This window comes from Tachysurus fulvidraco, chromosome 2 (genome assembly GCF_022655615.1).
Source record: "Tachysurus fulvidraco isolate hzauxx_2018 chromosome 2, HZAU_PFXX_2.0, whole genome shotgun sequence".
NCBI classification, from domain to species: Eukaryota; Metazoa; Chordata; class Actinopteri; order Siluriformes; family Bagridae; genus Tachysurus; species Tachysurus fulvidraco.
The window spans coordinates 34,548,995-34,565,395 of NC_062519.1; the positions used below are offsets into that span (position 1 = coordinate 34,548,995).

General features: G+C 35.1%; 1 protein-coding gene and 1 long non-coding RNA gene across 5 annotated transcripts in view; one reads left to right on the top strand and one right to left on the bottom strand.

Moving 5' to 3' along the window:
* Window positions 1–335: 335 nt before the first annotated feature.
* Window positions 336–8,128, top strand: LOC113652317. Of its 3 annotated transcripts, none has more exons than XR_007138680.1 (5): window positions 336–626; window positions 864–989; window positions 1,741–1,790; window positions 5,506–5,872; window positions 5,965–6,599. It is a non-coding gene; the product is annotated as an uncharacterized LOC113652317 (long non-coding RNA). The 3 variants fall into 3 exon arrangements; XR_007138678.1 differs by adding an exon at window positions 8,074–8,128 and having other exon boundaries at window positions 338–626; window positions 5,506–6,125; XR_003442864.2 differs by having other exon boundaries at window positions 368–626; window positions 5,506–6,599.
* Window positions 8,129–12,912: 4,784 nt separating this feature from the next.
* adamts17 (ADAM metallopeptidase with thrombospondin type 1 motif, 17) overlaps window positions 12,913–16,401 on the bottom strand; it is a 132,934-nt gene continuing 129,445 nt past the window's right edge. For both annotated transcript variants that reach the window (XM_027161129.2, XM_027161123.2), the window contains one exon: window positions 12,913–15,650. In XM_027161129.2, the coding sequence (XP_027016930.1) occupies window positions 15,499–15,650 (152 nt within the window). In that variant the 3' untranslated portion in view covers window positions 12,913–15,498. The remainder of the gene's footprint in view (window positions 15,651–16,401) is intronic.

Here is a 16,401-nt window from a genome sequence, read left to right on the forward strand (position 1 = left end):
ATCTGCTGTATGCTACACAATTCAGGGCTTCTCCATGTTGTTTATATCACCATCTCTAATGGCCAATAAATCACCTTTGTGAAATTGCTTGTAATAAACAAGAGGAAAGACATCCATTGCTGCAATCTGCAATTTATTAACTATGAGTTATTGTAGACTAGAAGTTCATGCCTTGCACAGTGCAATCAACAGTGTGAAATTACTACTTACAGTGCAGAGCGATGTTAATTGAACAATGCTCCTTTTGCTCTATAGACTGATTATAAATTGTTCAGTTCCAATATCTAGCATGAAAATTTCAGTTGATCATTTAGGATGTAAATGCCAGAAGCTTGACCTAATTGGCACCATTTATGCACCACACATGCATTATGTAACAGTCTGCATTTCAGGGACAAAGTCTACAGTAATGAATAAAGCATAAGCAGCACAGTGCTTCTGATTTAGGAAAAAGCATCGATTCATGAGGAAAAGTATAATAAGGGCAGGAGCTGTTTATCATTGCTTTCTAAAAGAGCTGACATGCTCAGTCTACATAACAAGAGAGCTATTCATCTAAAACTCTGCTCCCTTATTTCCCTTAAAAAATCGGTTGGGTGCTCGTGCTGCAGTCTGCAAGGTCCCAGGTAAGCAATCACTCTATCCTCTGTCAGACTAATTTGGACTGGATGTTGACAGTTGTCTCTCCCTGAATAAATATTTGTAGTGGCAGAGAGAAAGGTTGCATAGGCATTCCACGATGCAAACCCAGTCATCTCATTTGAAGTGTGACGTAGAGCTCATACATCCAGCTGTGTTACCTCTTGAAGTCTTGCTTGTTTTTCTCACTTCATTTTCTCTTTTTCTACACTGACTTCCTACAGGAAAAAAAAAGTGAAGAGTGCTCTTTTGAACTTTGAATGTTTAATCAAGATTGGAAGTGATCTCTTCAAGAAGGTTGAATAGAGATCTCCTGGGAATGCGGAAGATGAGCATAGTGTCCAAATTAGGTGACAATTTTTGTCTTTTACTTTGAAAGCTTGAGGATAAAAATTTATACAGAGGTCAAAGGTGGGTTTTTAAATGTTTACTGAAAATCTAAAGCTAGCGTAACCTTCACTTTTATTTTGAAATATTACAGTGAGTAGTACTACACTTTCTAGCTTTCTTAGAATGACCAATGTGCATGTTAGCTTAGCACAATTCAATACACCACAGTACAACAATCAAGGTCAAAGTCTCTTTACTATAGCAGACTTTGCAACAAGCTGATCAAAAATGTGATGAGGTTTGGAGTGTTAAGGGAAACCCATCTTAACTACTGTTTGAGTTGGGACAGAATTAACATTAAGCTCTAAATGATCTTAAACTTTATACAGTACAGTACACTGCACTTTAACATAAAGTAACAAGCCAGTTTTCCTTACAGGATGTTAAAGCAAATAAATATGCATCTGTCTGTATGTCAACCCATTTATCCATTCAGCCTGTGTAATCAATACTTGTTTCACACATGATGTTTAAAACAGACTGCTTACTTGTTCTTTTTGTCTACTTGTTCTTTTTCTCCCTAAACATGGAAACCTTTGCTGGCTTGATTACGGCTCTGTTTTGGGATGCCATCTGGAGAAAGTGTCCTCTGATTGGACTAACATTCCCTGACTGATTAAGACTAATTGCTTCCTTGCAAACTGCTAACTTCTAATTTCTCATAATAGTCAAATCAAACATGTCATTCATTAACCTGTGTATCCTCATTAGGCATGGTTCCAGTGCCGCACTCTTTCTATGGGATCTGGTCATTGCATCTGGTAATGTTTCTTCTAGTACTATTTCTGTGAATCTCATTTTGGGCTGAAACATATTGTGCCATATATACTCAATGTATTGATATGCTAATAACTAGAAGGTTGTGAAATAAAATTCGAGGACTGGCTGGAAGCTAGTCAATAATTGGACTGAATGCTGTCTCACTTGTAAGTCATTTTGAACAAAGCTTTTGAATAACAGATGAAAGGTTTACCGAAATGGTTTTCTGAGATGTAGATGCTACTGTTGCACTCCTGCATGCTATCCTTGAGTTCCATCTCTAACATGAGTCATAATATATAAAAATCATTTTTGGTTTACAATGCCTAATCCTGTTCATAGGTTTGATTGTATTAAGTGCTTTTTAACCATATGAAAGCAAATGCTTTTTGAATAACCTTGAAATGCTGAAACTATCAACAGAGTGTGTTTTATTTCCAGAATTATCTACCTTAATGCATTTGTTTATGAGTCAGATGACTGTGACTTGTTCTCATTTTATCAGACATAAAAGAACAAAAAATTGCACTTTAGCAGAATGCTCTTATTATTAGAGATGTATACCGCTGCACTTCAGAAAGGTTAAAATGCGCTACGCTGAAGGAAGTTTCAGGTCAACTATTATGCATTAGCAGAGCAATATGGGCTATTTCATAGGCATGTTTTTCTTTCTTGTTATAGAAGAACAATCTGGAACAATCATACTGTAATTATGCGATCGTGACTAAACATGAAAAATATCCTTTTCACGATCTGAAAAAAAAAACTACACCTTGGATGACTTGAGTCATACTCATATTCAACTCTGAATCATATTTAGGGTTGGTGATTAAATCCAAAGGTTTTTACACTGGGAAAGTTATTTGTATTTACAGTTGGTTTGTGCACGTGGTTAAGATGATTTTCTAAGCCGAGCCTTCAGATTATTAAAACCCCTGTCTATAATTAATGCACTATGTTCAATTAACTCTGAGTATAAGAGGAAGCACTGTGACGACAGACAGAATTTCAGTAAACTCCAGATCAATTTTGCATTACCCCAATTTGTTTTTCCCACAATTTCCTTAAAATATATCATTTCTGCCATGACATTTTACCTTCTTACTGATTGGTTCTGTTGAAGCCTACAGTATATGCTTCCCCATCTACATAACCCGTTATTAGTCCAACTAAACTCCCAGGCTCTGCCTCAGTGCACAGAAAGTGATTTTGTTCTTGTTTTATATAGGGGTTTCCTCCTGCTTTACCTTAGACCAATTCTTAACACTTGCAACAGCAACAAAGCAGATCGAATCTGGCAAGACCAAATCTAACTACATTCCCCTCCCATCAATAAACCCTTGTCAAATTCATTCCAAGCCTTCTCATGACGGTAATGTCTAGGTCAGGGGTCGGCAACCCGCGGCTCTGGAGCCGCAAATGGCTCTTTCATCCCTCTGCTGCGGCTCCCTGTAGATTTGGAAAATAAATTTTTAATTGAAATTTATTTTATTTTAGTTAGTTTTTTTAAATGTCATTCTAAATTCTAAGTTTATGATGCTCTTGTAACATTAAAATAAACCGTGTTTAATTTTTTTTTTTTTTTGCTCAAAATATGCGTCATAACTGCCGACTTGCGAAATCCGACACACAGAAGCAGCGTTTTTGGTTTGACGCAGGTGACAAGTTAAAAATTTGATGTCATGCAGGGCTGTCAGGTGTCACGCATTGAGAGTGAGTCATGCATTTGGGTATTTTGTCACGCTCTCCTGCCACACATTGTATTTCTCTCGCAGAAAAACTTTTTGACTATTTATCATATATTTAATATGCCGCAGCACCCAAAATGTATCAGTCCGCACCGCTGTCTCTATGGAACCGGGCAGGAATCAAGCGTGTCACATGGAGTTCTCAGTCGAGCCTGACACTTATCAGCCAATCAAAATTAAAGAGACTACAAAATAGCCAATCAGAAAATAGCACTCTGGGAAAGATTTAACGCGTCTTTTTTTGTTAAGGTTAGTTCAATCTGTTAAAAATATTTTTGTTTGCCTGCAGAAATAAAATTTCGTTTACTCTGTAGAAGTTCATTGATTTCATTTATGCAACACACTACAGTTTTTTCTACACTTTCCATAAAGTTAAAAAACGATATACTGTATGCATTGTTATCTTCATTTTAGATGTCAAATGGGTTTTGTGGCTCCCTGTGTTTTTTTTTTTTTTTTGTGGGAAACGGGTCCAAATGGCTCTTTGAGTGTTTAAGGTTGCCGACCCCTGTAGACTCTAGTTGTACAAACAGAAAAAGAGAATAGAAACAATAAAAGAGAAGACTAAGTGTTTTTTATGAGGTAATACTGAATTTAATGTGTGTTCATAGAGCACAACATCTGGAAATTCTTTTTATGACAAGTGACATATTCCAACACAAACATTAATAACGACTTATTTCAGCAGATGGCAGCTGAAATATTGTCTATGCTGTGGGTGACAAGTGTCATAACACCCAAGTCAAGTGACATAAATATTTACTTATACAGCATAATCATGTGCTACTACATACAGTATGTTAATGTTATGTACACATTTTGGTTTTAATTACTCGCCACCACAGAACGTGTTCACCAGAGAATGGGTTATTCCATTTTAGACGAGTTCAGGACTCTTTTTAGCTCCCCAAAGACCAAAAGAAGTGTCTGATATAAGGCATATATTTAGTGAATTACGAGATATTTGCTGATGCCTTTGAGCTACAAAGAAAAGGTTCAGTTTAATGGGATGCTAATGGGGAGTCACAAAAGGAAAAGAGATTGGAAATGTATTAATCAAAACTTGAGTCACAATCTATTTTTCTGTGCATGGCATAGAAAAATAAGGCAAAAATATCCAAGGTCTTTTGGTCTGTCAGTCATGAAGGGCATTAAGACTGAAGAGCATTAATACTATCTCTGTTAAAGGTCAGATTCTTTTATAGTCTCCTTCCCTGTAGAGTGAGAGATACAGTACACAAGTGGAGAAGTGCTGCTCTGAAAGACTACAAGACATGAACAGGTTTTAAAAAAACGAATACTATATTCTCAATTCAAAAAAGATAGATCATTTCATTGATGATGACAAATTTAATATTTAACTGAATGTCTCACATTAAAATAACGCAAATGCAGCTAGCCATATATACTATATGTGTGACATATATTTGCATTTTGTGATGAAAGTGGTATAAACATTCTTGTTTTTTTGGGGCTAGTTTTAAATGAGCAAAATACTTTGACATCTATAATATAAAAAAAATCACATTTATTTTAATAAAGTGTTATGAAATATATTGAATATTCTGCATGCAGGGATCATGTTATCTAAAGTCAGTTTATGGTTAGTTAATTTTTTTGGTTCAAGATACATATAAATAACACATCATTTCATGCAGGTTTCACAACTTTTTATAACATAAATTTCAACACTTGACCATGAAGGATTTTTCCAGGCTGCTGCAAAATGTCCATTTAAGTAGTTGGTGTTTTAGTGAGCTTATTGTTAGGTTTAGTGTTAATCAGATAGTATTGTGTATAGGTCATATAGTAGTTTAGCTAATTGCTAAATATCCAGCAGTACAAACCAGTATCAACTCTAAATAAATGATGAAGCTAAGACTCTGCAGATGAATAGCTTTTAGTTTCTCACTGAACTGTTATTTACTGTCTACACAGCAGAGGTGACATTTCCCTCTTTATTTTATAGGTTCAAGTCATCTCCATCATGTTCAGCCTCTATTAGAAGCCCTTGACATCTTAACAAGGATCTACATTGTGTAAATGTCACCCTGCAATCTCAAAGATTATCATTCTTCTCTCACTCCATTCACGAAAGGACAAAAACAAATGTGTATAGTGCTACAGAGGTGAAATTGCGGAGATAATCATGGCTTCACACATTAATCTCGCTATTGTATTTAAATCCTAGAATTGCTAGATTATTATTCACCACATTGCAAAATGATTGAACATGCTGTCACATTGGATGGAAAAAGAAAAAGACTATACAAGAATAGAAAGATAATCTTATAGTTAAACAAAAAGAGATGATCCAATGCACTATACCACCAAAAGTATGCGGATACCTGATCACTACATTCATATGCAGATCTACCATAAACGGTTGCAAACATGGAGTTTTCTAGAATGTCTTTGTATTTTGTAGCATTTTCCTTCAGTCAAACTAAGATGTCCAAACCTGCTCCAGTATGACAATGCTCCTGTGCACAAAGTGAGGTCTATCATGACATGGTTTGCCAAGGTTGGCATAGAACTTGAGTGGCCTGCAAAGAACCCTGACCTCAACAGCAACACTTTGTAATTACTGTAAGTGAAATGCTGTCTGTATCGCAAACCTCCGCATCAGACATCAGTGCCTGACCTCATGAATTAACACAGCCATGCTAAAAAATCTAGTAGTGGGAGTAAAAGGTGGGAGTAAATATGGAATATGATGCTCAGCAAGCAAATGTGTCTGATTTTATCATTGCACTCAAATTTTATTGGTCACATCCATACAGCCATACACAGTACAATAAGTAAAGTAATCTTTATGATAATTATACTACAGTAACAACTAACACAGGGACTTGTTACTCACACTATGATGGATGATGGATAATTTTTTTTATTAAAATGCATAGAATTGTTGATATGGAGATGTTTTAGTTGATGAGATGTTTTTTTATGAGTCCGTAGTAGAGGTCTTCTCGGGTCTAAAGAAATGTCACTTTTTACCCAAACCCGACGTGCATAATTTATTATTTATTTTTTTAAAGAAAGCCCCGACCCGAGACAAACCCGAAAAAATTAGACCCGAGTCCGACCCGACCCGTTGGCAATTTTTTTTTTAACCCGACTGCACCCAAATGTTTGCTTAACTCTACACTAAAGTAACCACTACAGCGTGGATTCAAAATTGATTGACAGCACTTTGTAACCTTCAGAGGTAACGACATGGGTCAAGTCTTCTCAAAAAAAGGCTTTGTATTTTCTCAGTAACCATCGCTTAAAGAGAGAGTCATGAAAGGAAATCTATGGATGGGTGGATGGACAGACAGTCTTGGTCGATCCCCCAGGACAAATTTGGGGCTTTAAGGCTTTTAGAAGTACAGCAATGTAACATTATTAAATGTAACTGACTAGATATTATTTGGGTACTGCACCATCTGTATACATGTAGTTTCTTCTTTAAATATGGAATTCCTATAGCTAAGCTAAAGCTGTACTAACAGCCTCTACTTTTCACGATATACATGCTTCCATTAGGGAACATTATTAGAAAACATGGGATTAGTTTCCACTGCTATGCTGACGATACATAGTTATATATCTCATCAAAACCAGATGAAATAGCCAAAGTGTCCAAATTAACTCAATGCCTTAGAGAGATAAGAGACTGGATGAGCTGTAATTTTCTGTTGTTAAACTCTGATAAGACAGAAATACTACTTATAGTTCCAAAAACCAGTGCACAGAAACTCTCACAATTTAACTTTCACTTAGAGGGATGTACTGTTAGCTCGACAGTGAAAGACCTGAGTGTTATATTAGACAGCAACCTGTCTTTTGAAAATCATATCGCTCATACTAAAACAGCCTCATACCAAAACAGCCTTCTGCCACCCTAGAAATATTGCCAAGCTGAGAAACATCCTGTCTGTATCTGATGCTGAGAAGCTAGTTCATGCCTTCATGACCTCTAGACTGGACTATTGTAATGCATTACTAGGTGGTTGTCCTGCATCTTTAATAAATAGGTTACAGTTAGTCCAAAATGCAGCTGCCAGAGTTCTCACTAGGACAAGAAAGTATGACCATATAACCCCAATTTTATCATCTCTACACTGGCTACCTGTTAAGTTTAGAATTGATTACAAACTGCTGCTACTTACGTACAAGGCTCTTAATGGTTTAGCTCCCATGTATCTAACTAGTCTTCTAACACGTTACAATCCTTCACGCTCTCTGAGATCACAAAACTCAGGACTACTGCTAGTTCCCAGAATATCTAAGTCTACTAAAGGTGGTAGAGCATTTTCTTATTTAGCTCCCAAACTTTGGAATAGTCTTCCTGATAGTGTTCGGGGCTCAGACACACTTTCCCAGTTCAAAAGCAGATTAAAAACTCACCTCTTTAGTCATTCATACACACACATAATACATCCCATAATACCATGCACCAGTACTTTAGACTTGCACTTTTTTTATGAACAGCAAATATGTTAATCCCTCTACACTGCTTCTCTCTTTCTACCCATCCCGAGGCATCCAGACATTGTACCAGCTCCGATCGTCTTCCGTGCGATGAAGATTTTGGACCTCCACTGAGATGAGGCTGACTCTGTGAGAATCCTGAGACATCTACAGATCTACCAGCTCCAGTTGGACTCTATGATACCAAGAGGAGATCTGAACTCAATGTGATCTTTACACCAATTCAACACTCGTTTGACTGTATATTTGTAATCACACCACCAGTGTCACCCATATGAGGATGTTTCCCCTTTGAGTCTGGTTCCTCTCAAGGTTTCTTCCTTACCAAATTTAAGGGAGTTTTTCCTTGCCACTGCTGCCTGAGTCACCTCAGACTTGCTCATTGGGGATAAATACATATACATACATACACACTGTGAATTATACATATCTTAATTTTTTACTATTGTAATTCTTTTTATTTCTCCTTATGTTTAACTTCTGTTCTATGTTTTTGTTCTGTAAAGCTGCTTTGAGAAAAATCCCATTGTAAAAAGCACTATACAAATAAAATTGAATTGAATTGAATTGATAGATAGAGTGGGATGTCTAATTTGAACTTTCTGTTAGAAGGGTTCAGATAAAAAAAGCATTCATCTTCAATTAGAAACACTTAATTGTTATATAAGTTTCTTTTTCTCCAAAGTATTGACGATGTGAAGGGATGAATCAGACACTAGAAAAGTAACTCTGATGTGTGATCCAAAACAGTCTTAACAGAATTGTGGATCTAATTAGCAGGAGAAGTTGACTAATGTAAAGCATTGTGTGCAAGATACCTTACGCTTTAGAGCAGAACATTTCAATTAAGCTTATATATGAGCTTGGAAAAAGTCTCTATTCAGTGCTACAAAACATTAACCAGAAGTAATAATAAGTGACATGTTTGGAAAGATTGTGCATCACTCGCTCCATCATCTATCACACATCTACACACATGTATGAAAGAAAAACTCACAATGGTCACAGAAAAAAACTTTAATCGGACAAAAGTAATAATAAATAAAAATTCTATGAATGTTAACCAATGAAAGTCAGACATTGCTTTTCAACCATGCTTCAACAGAATTATTTAAAAAAAACAAAAAAAACTCATGGAGCAGGCCTAGACAAAAATGATGGTACCCCTAGAAAAGACTGAAAATAATGTGACCAAAGACACAAGTAGTTGTTCTTTTGGATATCAAACTTTATATTTAATCTATGATTAATATCTTGAACTGGTATATGGGGAAGGATAAATGGAGGACTGAGATACAGTCTTATAAAAATGAATGATTAGATATTGTTTATTGTAATCTGGAGATTTCTGGCACTATAAATTTTATATATAAATATATGGAACAACATTTAATTTCTTAGATTTCTAGGAAACAATGCTATACCTCATCACATGCTAATGTCTAATGTCAGCATTGTGCAGAAAGATGAAAAAAGGGAAAATAAGTGTGAAGCAATGAGATATAAGCAACCACAGAAGTTCATGCATGATACATGAGCAAGGCACCAATTTCCTTCTCATGAAGTCCTTCAGTGTCATCCTGAATCTGCTCTGCTGACCATGGTACAGAGAGAGCCAGATGGCCATTTGTCATATGCATGCTCACTGCTTTGCATATCATACTATGTGTTCTCAACACCATGGTGAGAGAGCAGCACTGAGCATGAAAGGAGAAATGAACAGAATACAAATATAAACTGTGGGAACATGTTGATTCTTCACAGAGGATAATGGTATTTCTTATCGTAAGAAATACCTCATTAAATATTTTCCGCTGCATATGATTGTATTTTATACCCAATGATCCATGCATCTCATTTGGGTCGCTCTGCACAATTAGAAGTAAAATTGAAATGAAATACTAATAATCATGCAGGTAATCATGAGGAAAATAGCCCTTTTAGTTATAAACTGCCTACAGGTACATGAAAAGGGATTTAAGATCTTTATATTTTCTCAAAAGAAAAAAAAAAGGGAATGTACCTAATTTCTCGATTACAATCAGGTGGTAATATAAGGATGCGTCTTGATTTTTGCAGTCACACTTTAAGGCTAGTTAATATTGAAAAATTTTCCCACTTACATGTAAAATAGTTTTCTTTTTTATTAATTTGTATAGCGCTTTTGACAATAGATATTGTCTCAAAGCAGCTTTACAGAACATAAGATACATAATAATAAAAAATTATACAAAATACATTATACAAAGATTAATATAAAACAAAAATTAATATTAGACTTAGATAAGATAAATATTTGATCTTGGTTAGTGGTAGCTCAGTGGTTAAAGCCTTGGAATACAGTTTGGAAGGTGAGTTTAAACCCCAAGACCACCAAGCTGCCACTAAGCACTTCAACAAGGTCCCCAACTGGTGGAAAAGCTCCGTTGTATGAATGAGATGAGATAAATGTAAGTCACTCTGGATAAGGGCATCTGATGAATGGAATAAATTTAAATTTATTTATTCACATGTACTACTTATATTAACCCCTTAAAGTCCTACAACTGATACATGGCTCCTTCTGCTTGTGACTACATATCTTTTCCATTTTCACTATAGTCAAATATATAAATATAAATATATACTAAACATAAATATAAATCAATATAGTAAATAATTAATTTATTAGATGTGTAATAATAAATTATTACTTAATTAATATTAGCTACTGAATAAAATAACTAAAGATGAATAACTGATTAATAAGTCATTTAGTGTCATTTCACAGTAAATTATTTTGTAAAATATTTGGGATATTCATTATTTTCAATTATGGTTCTGACTATGGCGGAGTACTGATATGGAACATACCTGTTTTTGGACAGAAGGTTTGTTGACTTTTATAAATAGATCCATTCAACAATTTAATCACATCTCTAGGTCCATATATTGGTGGATTGTGACTTTGCCAACTAGTTTAATTAAAGGGTTTACTCTGGGTCAGTATTGACATTTATCACCTGGCCTTCAACATTCAGCCAGTAAATGAAAATAAGCAAAATAAATAAATAATATCGATCTGTTTTAATCTGTTTGGAGAGTATAAAACAGGAGAAATAAATAGAGCAGATGCAGGGCTAGCTAAAGAATCCAAATGGTTGCTTAATTATAAAAAACTATCTATGAGAAGAGAGAATGTATTTAAGACACTTTCTACCTGGTGATAAATAGCAAATACAAGTGTGATGCAGTGCTTTACTCAGGTATTCACTCCATTCAACCTTTCCACATTTTGTAGTGTTACAACCTTGGGCTGAATTGAACTTAGCTGTGATTATACTGCATGCATGTACACAAAATACTGCATCTATGCTAAACTATTTACAAATAAACAATAAATAAAATGTGTAGTCACCCTGTTGAAGTGAGATACCCAAATTAGGTTGGGCAACGCCAGCAGTCACATAATTAGGTGAATAATTAGTTGAACCTAAACAAACAACATCATGAAGTCCAATGAGCTATCAAAACAAATCCAAATCCAATTTCTGGAAGAAAGTCTGGGCTTGTTATTTATAAATAAATAAATAAATAAATAAATAAATCGCACTGAGCACCATTCAATCCATTATTAAAATGGAAAGAATACGGCACAAGCACAAAACTGCCTAAAGGTAACTATCCATCAAAGGTCAATGACCAGGTAAAGAGGCCATTAGTCAGAGAAGCAACCAAGAGGCCAAGAATAACTCTGAAGGAGCTGGAGAGATTTACACTTTAGATGGGAGAAGCTGTTCACATGACAACCATAGCACAGACTTTACAAAAGAACATGTGGCAAATAAAAAGCTGTAAGCCATTTGGAGCTATAAGCCAAAATACATTTCTGAGACACAGCAAATGTGGAAAAGTTTCATTTTTTTGCACCAGGTTTGGTGGAAACCCAACATCACTCATTACCCTGAGAACATTTTTATCAGCAGAATCTGGGAAACTGGCACAAGATGGATGGAGAAAAATACAAGGCAATCATTTAAGAAAACCCTTTTCCAGTCTGCAAGAGACTGGGGCATAGTTTCACCTTCCAGCAGGACAAAAGTTCCAAGCATGTTGCTAAAGTTAAACCAAAACCAAGAATGTGTTTGAAAGCAACAGAAAAAGCCCAGACCTTAATTCCACTTGAAAGTTTATGCTCACAATCCAAGCTGACATAGTATTATTGTTAAGAAGAATGGGCAAAACTATCAGTATGCAAAGCTGACAATATGTATACTGAAACATAATAATAATAATAATAATAATAATAATAATAATAATAATAATAATAATAATAATAATAACAACGCTTTTCTCCCTCCATTATTGTTTTATGTCTGGACACTTTATCAGGGTGGATTTCTTACATAACTACTGGCTTTCTGTTATAACTCCAATTACAAACTTTGGGAACCCGTGCCTGAGGAGTGGAAGGATACCAAAATACACCAAGAAAAAAAGTGATTCTGATTGTACACGATTGTTTTGACTAAAAAATGTAATTATGTCCAGCTACCCAGAAGTTTTTTCCTTTATAGATTACAGCAATTTATAATGTGTCCTAAACCACATCAGAAAATCTGCATGGCATTATTTAAAAGAAGAAGTAAATAATTTTGAAAAAAAGACAGATTTCCATCAGTCTTTGTATTACCAGTGAAAAATCCAAATAAATCAAATAACCGACACCAAACATTTCATGGATGATTGACTATATTTGGGGTAAAATGTCTGGGAATGTTCTTAATAAATGTCTGTTACATTTTGTTTGAAATTAGTTTAAATATAGACACAACAGAAGCATACAGTAACTTTTCATTGTTTATAAATGGGAATATGGATTCATTCAATGTGCACTGGCTTTATGAAATGTAAAACATTTTCATGTGTTATAAGATTCATTTATTTTTGTATAGACATTTAAACAGTTGTTATCAAATCAGCACCATCAAAAAATGCAGATTATGTACCATCATGTGCAACTAAAGACATACAGTACTGGTATATATACTTATATCTGCATCATAGCAGTAAATGAAGCAATTTGCACCACTGGGCTGAAATCTCTGAAATAGTAAGGTAGCTACATTTTAGTATTAAATAATCATCACAAAACATATGTGTCAGAAAATACATAAAAACAATCATGAGAAAAACAGGACAAAAAAAAGTTGAATTCCACAGCAGTGAAATTTGTCTAGCACCAAATGAACCCTGCACTGCCTGAGAAAACAGGGGCCAAGGTATTTTAACACACACACACACACACACACACACACACACACACACACACACACACACACACACACACACACACACACACACACACACACACACACACACACACACACACACACACACACACACACACACACACACACACACACACACACAGGGACTTTTGTGTAGTGTAAAAACCTGGGAAGTAACATTTTACACTAAAGTAATGCAACCTGCATGTGAGCTATAACCAGTTCTAAACACTTTATATGACTCCTGGAAATATTAAAAGCTGTATGCTGGTTAAACATCCACTTTTCTTACAGATGTAAACAAATGTGCAATGTTCTTATTGGAAAATATCTTACATTGAACGTACTTACTAAAAACAATGAAATACAAAAGGAAAATATGTTGAAGTTAATGTTTTAGGATGAATCATTAAGTTGGAAGAATAAGTATGAATACAGTTAAATATATCTGTGTTGATCCTGTAGCCAAGGAAAGACAGAAGTCAGAGGGTGTGTTTTAAACATTTTGCTAAAAATAAAAATGTGTATATATTATTGGAAAAATAAGGGAGAGGAACTGGCCTAGTCATTAGAACATTGCTCCTACTCGTTTAATATTGATCTTTAAAACTAACCTTTAACCTTGTATCTGCAGTGCAATAATAGGGAAACTCATAAAAGTAGAATTAATGTCAATGAAAGGAGGTGTTATCTGGAGTCAATACAATTCTCAAATTCTTAAAAACAAACAAACAAACAGCAAATTTGATCGTTTCCTGTTTTTTCCTGCAGCTTATAATGCTGATGTTTTCTGAAACTGAGAATATTGTGTATATCCCAGGCTCCCAACCCTGGTCCAGGAGAACACCACTCCCTGGAGAACACAGGGAACCTGTAGTCTATATTAATGTCCATTTCACACACATCCTGTGTGTCAATTCCTAGCGATGTTTTAATAAACCTTGAGGTCTAACCTCCTCTAAAGTCCCTGCTATTACTCTACGCTGAACACTTGTTTTCGTGTTCCTGTTGTTGCATGTGCAATATTGCAGTCCAAGTTTGGTTGCAGGATTTAACAGACAAGCTTTGGGTAGTGTGTATATGTGCAGAAGTGGCAACATTTCTAAGAAAATTCTAGCAAGCAGACAGTAAAAAAATAATTACTACAAAAAAGTATACTGGTTTAAATGAGATGAGAAGACTATTTTTTTTTTTCTCTCGGGGAATTTATATTGTGATTTTCTACCTTAAGATAAGAAAGTCCTCACTTTTTTTATTACAGTTCAAAGACATTTCTGTTCCACCCACTTGGTTTCTAGTGGCTCACAGTACAGAGACGTGTAAAACCACAGGTCAAATTTCACCATGATAAAATGGTTTAAAAAAGTACATTTAGTAAAATTTTGCATATTTGGCCTGATGATTTTATTATCTGAAAAAAAAAAAAAAAATCAAAAATCAAAGTGTAGTTCTCAGGTGTCTCCTGTATTACCGTTTCATAGGGTCTATAGATGTTGCTACTTCTGATTATATGAAGCACTAGCTAGTTTGTTAAATATCTTTTCACATGGATGTTCACAGTGAGGGCTAGTATTAACTGCTCTTAGGCATACATTTAGTTGGTGTAAAGTCCTCTCTCTTTTTACTCTGACCTATTTAGCCTGTAGAGATGATCCTACTTAAGACAACCATGCCTTGTGTCATAGAGTATAGGGTGTAAATGACCCTATAAACCATGATTATTTTAACATTTTATCTTGATAAAGCACTTAATGAACCTAAGGAATCTGGAAGAAATAAAAGATAACAGAATGAATATGTGGTTAGTATATCAAAATTACAAAAATGTGCCATTGTTCAGTTTTGGGATTACTGGCCAACCAGTGGCTTTTAGAAAGCAATGTAAGCCCAATCATTTCCTAAATGGTCAGCTCACTGTACAACAGCCAAGCTGCTTCGCTGAAGAAGTCTTAAATGGCCTCAACTTTGGTTTACAGCAAGACAAATATAATAATAATAAAAAAAAAGTCATAGACCTTTTGCACCATTTTCATGTCAAAACCTTAAAAGTTTCAACATCCGATTTGAAAAATCTGACATTTGCATCATTTGACTGGTTTCTGCTTTAAAATCTAATAATCCTTTATATCAATATACACAGTGTCATTTATGACAGTACAAAAAGAGGACATAAAAAAAATTAAGCTGCTACGTGGGAAGAAGTGCCAGGCTGATTAACTTTCGCGGGACATTGTGCTGGCGTAAAAGTCTCTGCAAGTTTGGCAGCAGCGTTGGTACCAGCGCATGTCCTGGCACAGGTTCTTCTCCCGAATGACACGACAGTACACCGTCCACTGATCTCCTGTACACTTATACGTCAGTGCCGCTGTTGGAAAGAGTACAAGAACAGGACAAGAAGTTATTTCAGGAAATATTATACAGTATCATGCAACATTATACTGCGTTACATTAAAGATACTATAATGAAGCATGTTCTGATCATTTTTTTTTCTGATAATATTTTTGACAAAATTACAATCTTTAATTTATTAAACATTATTAAATGTTTAACAGTCCCTAGTTAGATTTAATGATGTAGGATGTTCAAAAGGAAGATTGTTTCTTTTATTACAGCATTAACAATCGTTCCCTGAAGTCTCTCTCTCTCTCTCTCTCTCTCTCACACACACACACACACACACACACACACACACACACACACACACACACACACACACACACACACACACACACACACACACACACACACACACACACACACAAAAGACAGCTTGTGAGAAACCTGAAGCCTAAACTCCACTTTCATGCTTTGGGAATCTTTACAAAGCTCTGTGACTGTTACAAAGCACTTATGTTCGAAATTTATAAAATTTTAACACATCAACAATCATATGCTCTTCTTTATTAAACAAAAAATATTTTTTGGTAAAGCTGTGTATTATTAATCTTAAATTATGTGGCACATCTGCGATACAGTACAAGCCCCTGTGCATGAGCTGTTTCCAAGTTCCTGTGTATCATTTTCATATAAACCTCAATCACGTCACAGCCAGTAAGTAAGAAAAACAGTCCCATTGACTATGCAAGGATTAAATGATACGTTAAGACATTATATA